This window comes from Cyclospora cayetanensis, unplaced genomic scaffold (assembly GCF_002999335.1).
Source record: "Cyclospora cayetanensis isolate NF1_C8 unplaced genomic scaffold, CcayRef3 CcayRef3_contig_22, whole genome shotgun sequence".
Taxonomy (NCBI): domain Eukaryota; phylum Apicomplexa; class Conoidasida; order Eucoccidiorida; family Eimeriidae; genus Cyclospora; species Cyclospora cayetanensis.
Window position 1 is genome coordinate 144,714 of NW_020312170.1, and position 8,122 is coordinate 152,835.

The window sequence follows — 8,122 nt, forward strand, 5'->3', positions numbered from 1 at the left end:
ATGAGGCTCTGGGCTTGGCTTTCTTCGCGGATTCGTCCTGCAGCAGCGCGCCTATGGCGCTGGCTGCTGCGCCGGGCAGCAGCCGCAGCAACGCTCCTGCTTTTTGTGTGCTGTTGCATTTATCTGCACCTCCGTTCCATCCCGGAAAAGTTCACGGCTCAGGAGCTGCTCGTGCAGCACCTTCAGCGGGAGTCGTCGGAGGCCTTTGCTAGCGTCTTGGCAAGCATGCGTGCCCTGAGGATTCCTCTCCTTGAGCTCATGCGCATCTTGGGAGCCCTCCTCTTAGACGCTGCCTCCCTCTTTCTTCTGTGGGTAAAGTTCGTTTACCCTGTGGTTGCGCCGCTGGTGGCTACGGGCATTCGGCTGTATATAGAGCTACAACCGCAACAGCAGTTACTCATCGCCGCGTCGGCGGCAGCGCTACCCCTCTTCTACTTCTTACGTGTTAGCACAAGAGTGAAGCGCATGCGGGCTGTTGTCACCTCTTTTTACAGTGGTTTCACTGCCTATGTGGCGGCAGGGGCCCCCTTGGCCCTCACGGTGCTGCTGCACTGCTGTTGCTGCCTCGTCCTTGGAATTCCTCGGCTCACGCGGTTCCTGTCTGTAGTTTGGCTACCCTTGCCACTGCTGGGCACAGCGCTCTTTGCTGTAACAAACTTTGACGTCTTTAGAAGCATCTTCGCTGTTTCACCAGGTCCCTCTGCTGCAGCTCTGGCACCTCTAGAAGCGGATACACCGGGAGCAACGGCAATAGCAACGGCACTCTGCGTCGAGAGAAGACTGAGGGCCTTGCGTTCCCTCACATGCTGGCTCATGCTGTGGTTCCTACAAGGTCAGTCGCCTCCATGCACTGGTGCTGCTGCTCCCGAGTAGTATGTAGTGTATCGTTCAAGGTCTTCAGCTGTATATCAATCACCCAACACCCTCGGGCTAGCAAAAAACTGCTTTCACGCACCAAAAAAAAATTTCTTCTCTCGCTCTCTCTTCATGCCTATAGGTCTTGGCTGCATGCTGAGCAGCCTCCTGCTAACGCTCCCTTTGCCCGTCTCCTTCCAGGCCTACATCGAGGCAGCCCCTCTGCATCTGCTTCTCTCCGCCTTGCTGCTGGGAGTGCTGACGGGAGGCAGCAGCAGCCTTATCCTCTTTGCCTACGGCCATAAATGCGTGGGGGGCCTTGCAGCCGCGCTCAATCTCTTCTCTCGCAAGTTTTTTGGCATTCAGCTGCTGCTACCGAAGCAGCAGCGGCAGCAGCAGCAGCAGCTCCTGCTTCGGGCTCAGGCGCAGCAAAAGCTCTTGACCAGCGCAACCGCGCCAGTCATCGCAGCGAGAGCGAAGAAGGCATCCACAGGCACTCTACAGCTGGCACAGACCTTCAGACTAGATGCAGGCGAGGTGCTCATGCAGCACTGTCTGCCCGACTTCTCTCCTCTAGAGGAGACGCAGCAGGAGCAGCAGCAGGCCGCATCGGCCAATACCAAATCTGTGCTGCAGCGCCTACGTTCGGCTGCAGTGGTGGCACTCCGTATTTCTCCCCCAACAAGCAGCGGCAACAGCGCGGAAGCATCGGCAGGAATGCAAAGTAGCAGCTTTCTGGGATCTCGCTTCCAGCTTCGAAGCTGGCGTGTGCTGCTGCAGCAAGTATTGCAGCAGACAGGCTTCGTAGTATCTCCTTCTGTGCTGTATGTTATAGCGACTAGTCTGCGTTACGCTCCCCAGCTGCTGTTGTTATTGCTGCCCTCCTTCATTGTCGGGCCAGTGTTACTGCTGCTGCTGCGCGTCTACCCCTTAATAGGGACCCTCATTTGCCTCTCTAGGGCAGGAGGTGTCTCCTCCCGAGTGTACTGGCTGTGTTACTTCTGGGGTTCTGCGGCCGCGTACAACATGCACACGCGGCTGGAAGAGCACACCTTTCTCCGCTTGCTGCCGCTGCAGCAGACCAGGCTGCTGCTGTTGCTGTGGGCTGTACAGACTGCAGCCAAGGTCCTGTCTAGCATAGCCAAACTAGACCCACCTGAGCCGCCGGCCTCTCCTCACCAGAAACAGCTCCCGCAGACATCCCCTGAGGATGCCCAGAGTACCTTGAGCTGCAAGGGCAGCAGTGGCAGTAGCAGCAGCAGCCGCAGCGGCAAAGTGTCACACCGACAACGCTGTATCGAAGCGGCTGCGCCGCATAAGGAAGCAGGTGGCTAAGCTATGCAGTCGTGAGGCCTGCCCGTCCTGCACTTTTGCAGTAAACACATTTCAGGGATTGCTACCAAAGGCAAGTTGCGTATGCTCAGAGTATTCAGAAAAAGGAAACGAGAAAGGGCAGCACCCACAAGCACTGTAGCAGTAGACGACAAAAGCAGTTAGCCCCCACGGATATTTTCCTAGTCCACCCCCCTGAGGCCCTTTTACACGTGCTGGTGACTGGCCACGCAAGTGTGCCTGCATGGATGTGGAGGAATTCAATCCTGCATCCCTTGCCGCACTGAGGCACTGGAAGCAGAAGCATGGAGCAGAAGCCGACACAGACAGACACACAGACAAACACACTGTACAAGAAGCAGAGGGACAAGATTGCACCAAACAAAGCCACATGCGTCGAAAAGGAGTCGTGACTTTGGCGATCAGGCGTACAGGACAGACGTTGAAGTTGGCGGCAACACTGACATCGACGCGGTTTCTTAGAGACCCTCTCTGCCAGGCTTGACCGTTTCTTTTCGTTGGCTGCGAACTTTTTGGTCCAGGGCAGAAAGAAACTTCTCCGCATCCACGCGCGCGTCGAACCGGAAGGAGTCTTGATCTGCGGTGTACAGACATTCCCCTAAAGCGGGCCATAGCTTCCAGGGGAATACACGCTACCATCGCACAAGGCCACCCACCCTCAAACTCGTATCTCGAGGCCGATAGAGGGGGTGTTGGCAGACAAAAGCAGGCTTCTAAATAAATGAGCACCCGACACTATGACTTGACTCACGCTTCTGTTCGTTAAGGTCAGCGCTACCCCCTCTCCTGCGCTTCCTTCGTGCTGCATGCATGCACACACACAACACATCAGGCAGCAGCAGTGACTCCATACGATCCGACACAGCGTAACGACACCCCCAAAATGTATACTCATGCAACGCGAGAGAGCCGGCATACATCTTCCCCCCCCGTGCGGCGAGAGTGCTTTTACCTTGGTTGTTTGTGTCTGGGTAACTGGGCATTAGCTCCGTAGGCTGAGGCTTCGGAGATTCCTTGAAGTACTCATGCTGAAGGGCTGCCGCAGCGGAAAGCCGCTGCGCTGGATCTGGGGTGAGCAGCTTTTGCAGCAAATCAAGGCCTAAATCAGAGAGGACGCCGCTATTCTGCAACACAAACACCGAAAAAGAGCCAATCCAGGATGCGGCAACCCCAGCTACGGCAGAAAGCGCGCAGCACTAAAAGCAGCAGCGCATGCAGCATGCACGGCAGCAACACAGCATGCTGCATGCCACAGCACCTGACCCCCATAGTGAGGTGCTTCGAGGGAGGAGGGAACACCTCCCTCCACGTCGGCTGGCAATGTGGCATCCGTGCAAGAGCTCGCGACTTCACCAACGGTAATTCGTTAAACCCTGGCCACGTTTCCTCCGACTGCGTCCCTATACACACATACGCCAAATCCACAGCAGCGCTGGCCCTTAAGAAGGTGAATGGGCATGAGAGGCAAACACGGGGTAGCACGCAACGAACTCCGTCTGTCCCGATCAGCAGTGTGTCTTCTGATCACTTAAAATCTCCTTCCACTTCTCCGTCGCAGCCGCAGGCACCCTGCCGTCGGCGCAAGGTGCCGCCACTCATACCTACGCAGCCATCTGCGCTTCCCTCCCCTTAGCTAAATCCACCTACCACAAAGCTTCCAAATCTTGCTGAGGGTGTCTAAGTCCCCATGTCCAGCAAAGAGAGGCCGCCGCAACAGAAGTTCCCCAAAGATAGCTCCTGCAGAAGAAAAATTCTACAGGTGTCGCCGAACGTGAAAAAGCCTCGGTGTCTCCTTGCGACGCTGTGACCCCACTATGCCTGGGAGCCTCAGTTACGCTCGCCTTCACCCCCTGCTTCTGCGTGGTGTCTCTACACCTAGGACTCCTCACGCTCGCTCTACGCGCAAAAAAGCAGTCTGCATGTGCCCAGAGAGCGAGCCAAAAGGCCCATTCAAATCCCCAACTCACCAACAGCCCAGACGTCGCACTTATCGCTGTACACCGACTGCCCTAGAAGAATCTCCGGGGGCCTATACCAAAGCGTCACGACTTCTTTGGTGTACCTCTTGTGGCCGAAAGGAACTCCGAACTTTCTAGCCATCCCAAAATCCGCCATTTTCAGAACCTGCATGCAAAACCATCGACCGATCCATACGGCTCACGCCCTGCTAAGCATGCTGCACACGCACACCCCCTTCTGCACACGGAATCGTAGTGACCCCAACTCCCCACTCCCCCCCTTGGAAGCCGCTGCACTGCCAAGAGCCGAGACACGCATTTGCAAATGCAGACAACAAACAAGCACCTAGGCCGTTTCAAGAAAAAAGGCTGAGAAAACGCGAAAAGGGCTGGCTGCAAGCAGGTACACTGTACAAGACCAAGAAGCACCGCCAGCGACCATCCATTGCATCGGAAAACACACGCAAACACGCACGCTGCCGGATGCATGGAAGGGAAACCACAGGGATACCCTTTTCAAGACGCAAAAACAAATAAGAAACGCAATATACGGACCGCGCCCCGCATGCACGCGCATGCATGCGTGTACGGTACACGAAGAGGCCGCACAAACAGATCGTTGAAGGCCACGAAACCACGCGCTTTTCAAGTTGAAAATAAATGTTCGAGGGCAGGGGCCCTCAAGAGAGAAACAAAGCATGCAAGGTGCAGTTCAGTGCAGACGTAGCACAACAAGCAGTGCCTGTGAGGAGTTGAAAAGGATGGCCTAACCCCTCTGTTCGAATACAGCAGATTGCTAGGCTTCACGTCGCGGTGGAAGACGAAATTCGCGTGTAAGTAAGCCAAGGCCTCCAGCAACTTTGCGGCGCAGCACAACGCAAACACAGAAGGCAAATGGCATCATGAGGGCCGGAGAACCCTTGCATGCGGCGCTGATCATATCTAAGATTTATCAGCACATGTGCTGCGAAGATCGTTTCGTGAGTCTGCGTCTTTGTTCGTTTCTCCTTCCTAGATTTGTCACGTGCAAATACCAGTGCGGGACCTAACCTGCTTCAATAGACATTTCCTCTCTGCAGTTGTAAATTCAGGTTTCTCGTCCATCAGCGTCTTGAGCTCATGTTCAATGTACTCCATCACCTGTACGGGCAGACACAAGCAGCCCTCCCCAGACATTCAGGTTTAGCGTTGACAGGCTTCATCTCTCAGCGACGATATCACCACAGCACTGGGCAAGGGCTCTGTGAGGGGATACAGCCCGAGAACAGAAGCCAGGACGGTACAATAAATCTTCCCAGCGTGTGGCGGCCGTACGTACACATGCGCGTGCAAAGATGACACACAAGTCCATATACATATAAAATATGTGTATATCCCCGTGGACACGCATATTAATACATATATTTATTTCTTTGCTTCAAAAAAATATCTCGTACCATGAAGACATGATGCTGCCCAGAGCCCACGACGACCTGCTTGACATTGACGACATTCGGATGTTGCAATTCCAACAGGATGGATATCTCGCGCAAAGATGTCACTGGGAAGCCCTCGGACCACAGCTTTGCGTGAAACTTGACTTGCTTTAGAGCCTGTAGCAAAACCTCGCAGAGCAGAGCACCAGAAGCAGCTGCGATCAACAGAAGGCGCCTCTACGACTGCATGCATGCGCGGCCTTGTATGTATCGCGGCACAGCGGGGTGCCTGCCACGCAGCCAACGCACACGTTCCTCCCCCATAGCGAATTTCAAAGGAGTTCAGACATCAAAGCCCCCTGCAGCGACGAACCACGATCTCCTTAGTCTTCAGATCCATCGCTCTGAAGACAGCGCCGTACGTGCCTTCACTAATCTTGTTGAGGCGCTTGTACGTGCTCACTGAATGACACCCATACACGAGGGAGCTCCAGACTTTGCTCTGCTTCAAGTGTCTGTCCTCTTCGTCGTCTTCTTCCTCCTCCTCCTCTTCTCCACCTGCATTTAGCAGCTGGTGCACGTGATTCGAATCCTGCTCTACCGAGTCCAAGCATAAATGTGTCGCTTCAGCTCCTGCTGCTGCTGTGGCCTCTTCGCGCACTGTCTCTGCTGCTGCTGCTGCAGGAGGCAAAGGACCATATACAGTTTCGCTGGCACAAGCTGCTGCCGCACTTAGCTGCTGCCCGTCGGCGGAATCCGCTGCAGGGGGACCTCCCGCTGAAGCGGCTGCCTCGACGCCTTCCGAAGTTGCCTCAGGGGTTAGCAGCAGCTCGTCAGCAGACCCCACCTCGGGAGTAAACAAATCCTCTTCAGGAAGTGGCCGTGCAGAATGCTCCTCCGCTTCCTTCTGCGGTTCAGATGCAGCTGCTGAACTTGCCCCCCCTCCAGTCTTCTTGCCTGGAGGCATTTCTGCTGCTGCCCTCGGCGCTAAAGCTGACGCTTCCGTCGGCGTGAAGAGGGGCCCCTTCGCATCCTTCTGAAACTCGACTGTCTCTTCTTCTAGCTGCTGCTGCTGCTGCTCTTCTCCTTGCTGCTCCTGGCGTTGAGCATCGGCTGGATGGCTGCTGCCAGCGCTGCTACGCGCACTCATAGATATTTCTCCCTCCTCCCTCTCCACACTGCCAGCAGTGCCAGATCCCGCGGTACACGCGCTGCTGCTGCTGCTGCTGCTGCTACTGTTACTGCCATCATTGGTGCCAGCATTATCCATGGTAGTGCTGCTGCTGCTGCTGCTGCTTACACCCACTGCTGAGGAAGCATGTCGCCGCTCACTGCTGCGGCTGCGGCTGTAGCGAGAAAGGCCCCCGTGTGTGCTGTTTCTACCCCCTCCTTCCGTACTATAACTGCTGCTGCTGCTGCTGCTGCTCCCGTCATATTTGCTGCTGCTATCGTGTTTTCTACCGACCCGCATATCACGCCGGCTGCCGCTGCTGCCCCCGTCATATTTGCTGCTGCTGCTGCTGCTGTTGTGGCGATACAACTGCTCAGTCGAGCGCCCCTTGACCCCGCTTTTGCTGCTGCTGCTGCTGCTGCTGCTGCTGCTGCTGGGGGGACGGTATTGCAGGTGCCTGCTGCTGCTGCCTCGGCCTCTGCTTCTGCTTCTGCTGCGGTTCTGACTTGGAGCTTCGCTGCTGCGGCTGCGGCGCAGTCTACTGCTGCTTCCGTGCTGCACTGTGTGTACTTCGGCTCCATGCCGACGCAGGGGCGAGCGGCAGAAATCTTTGCCGCTGCTCGTCGTGTCTCTGGAGTAGCTGCGATGGCTGGTGATGGCCTTCTCTGAAGCCCTACTGCCGCGTTTTAGAGGGCTTCTGGAGGCTTCAGCATATGCGCCTTGCGGAACGCTCCCGCCGCTGCTGCTCGAAACGCCGGGGAGACTTCTTCTGTACTCCAGGTGTCTATCCTCCGATGGATGCTGCAGCTGCAGCTGCTGCTGCTGCTGCTCGCTGGCCATGCCACTATGGCCTTGCTCCTGCCCCACCCAAGACACAGTCCGGCTGCGGTTGGCGTCTTTCCGTTCACTATGTCGGCAGCTGCCTCGACTGCTGCTGCTAGCACAGGGAGAGGTGAATTCGCGATCGTCCTTGCCGATAGGCCCCAGAGGCTGCAGACTTGCCCCTCCGCCACTGCTGCTGCTGCTGCCACTACTGTCATCGCCACCAAGTCTACGCGTTGCTCGAGCCTGCAACTTGTCTCGGAGATTGCGAACCTTGGAGTGCAGCAAATCCAAACTCGTGTCGCTCGTGCCCTCCTCCATCCTGCCGACCTGTGCGCAGCAGCTGCTGCCCCTACACACAATGGAATTGCCGCTTTCTCCGACGGCTTGGCTCTTCGACAGCAAGGCCTGCGTGCCTGAGAGCCATTCTGCTGCAAAGCAGCCCAGCCTGCTGGCGCTGGGACGGTCCCCCCCCCAGTGTAACTGCTGCGCTATCCTTTTACGGCGTAAGGCGCGTTGGTCATGATGGGGGCCCCTCCCCACGATGA

General features: G+C 56.4%; 2 protein-coding genes across 2 annotated transcripts; one reads left to right on the plus strand and one right to left on the minus strand.

Annotated features, from left to right (window-relative positions):
- LOC34623976 lies at positions 1–2,352 on the plus strand. The gene is made up of 4 exons (XM_026338010.1): positions 1–832; positions 998–1,689; positions 1,969–2,104; positions 2,246–2,352. The coding sequence occupies exons 1-4, from the start codon at positions 1–3 to the stop codon at positions 2,350–2,352; spliced, it is 1,767 nt and encodes a 588-aa protein (XP_026193795.1).
- Positions 2,353–2,666: 314 nt separating this feature from the next.
- On the minus strand, positions 2,667–7,895 carry LOC34623975 (cyclin-dependent kinase G1). The gene is made up of 12 exons (XM_026338011.1): positions 7,295–7,895; positions 7,172–7,215; positions 6,707–6,923; positions 5,955–6,574; positions 5,603–5,758; positions 4,938–5,024; positions 4,176–4,332; positions 3,856–3,945; positions 3,472–3,608; positions 3,161–3,332; positions 2,960–3,010; positions 2,667–2,785 (listed from the first exon to the last, which is right to left on the minus strand). Exons 1-12 carry the CDS (start codon positions 7,893–7,895, stop codon positions 2,667–2,669), a joined length of 2,451 nt encoding a protein of 816 aa, XP_026193796.1.
- Between the last annotated feature and the right edge of the window lie 227 nt (positions 7,896–8,122).

Bases quoted from the DNA above. Each gene is read 5' to 3' on its own strand.
- LOC34623976 (XM_026338010.1), top strand. From the start codon at position 1: ATGAGGCTCTGGGCTTGGCTTTCTTCGCGGATTCGTCCTGCAGCAGCG. The intron at 833-997 runs GTCAGTCGCCTC...TCATGCCTATAG, and splicing joins CATGCTGTGGTTCCTACAAG to GTCTTGGCTGCATGCTGAGC. The intron at 1,690-1,968 runs GCGACTAGTCTG...TGGGCTGTACAG, and splicing joins CTTCTGTGCTGTATGTTATA to ACTGCAGCCAAGGTCCTGTC.
- LOC34623975 (XM_026338011.1), bottom strand. From the start codon at position 7,895: ATGGAGGAGGGCACGAGCGACACGAGTTTGGATTTGCTGCACTCCAAG. The intron at 4,333-4,937 runs GTTAGGCCATCC...TTTTGCATGCAG, and splicing joins TGCTGTATTCGAACAGAGGG to GTTCTGAAAATGGCGGATTT. The intron at 3,333-3,471 runs GTCAGGTGCTGT...TTTGTGTTGCAG, and splicing joins CGAAGCACCTCACTATGGGG to AATAGCGGCGTCCTCTCTGA.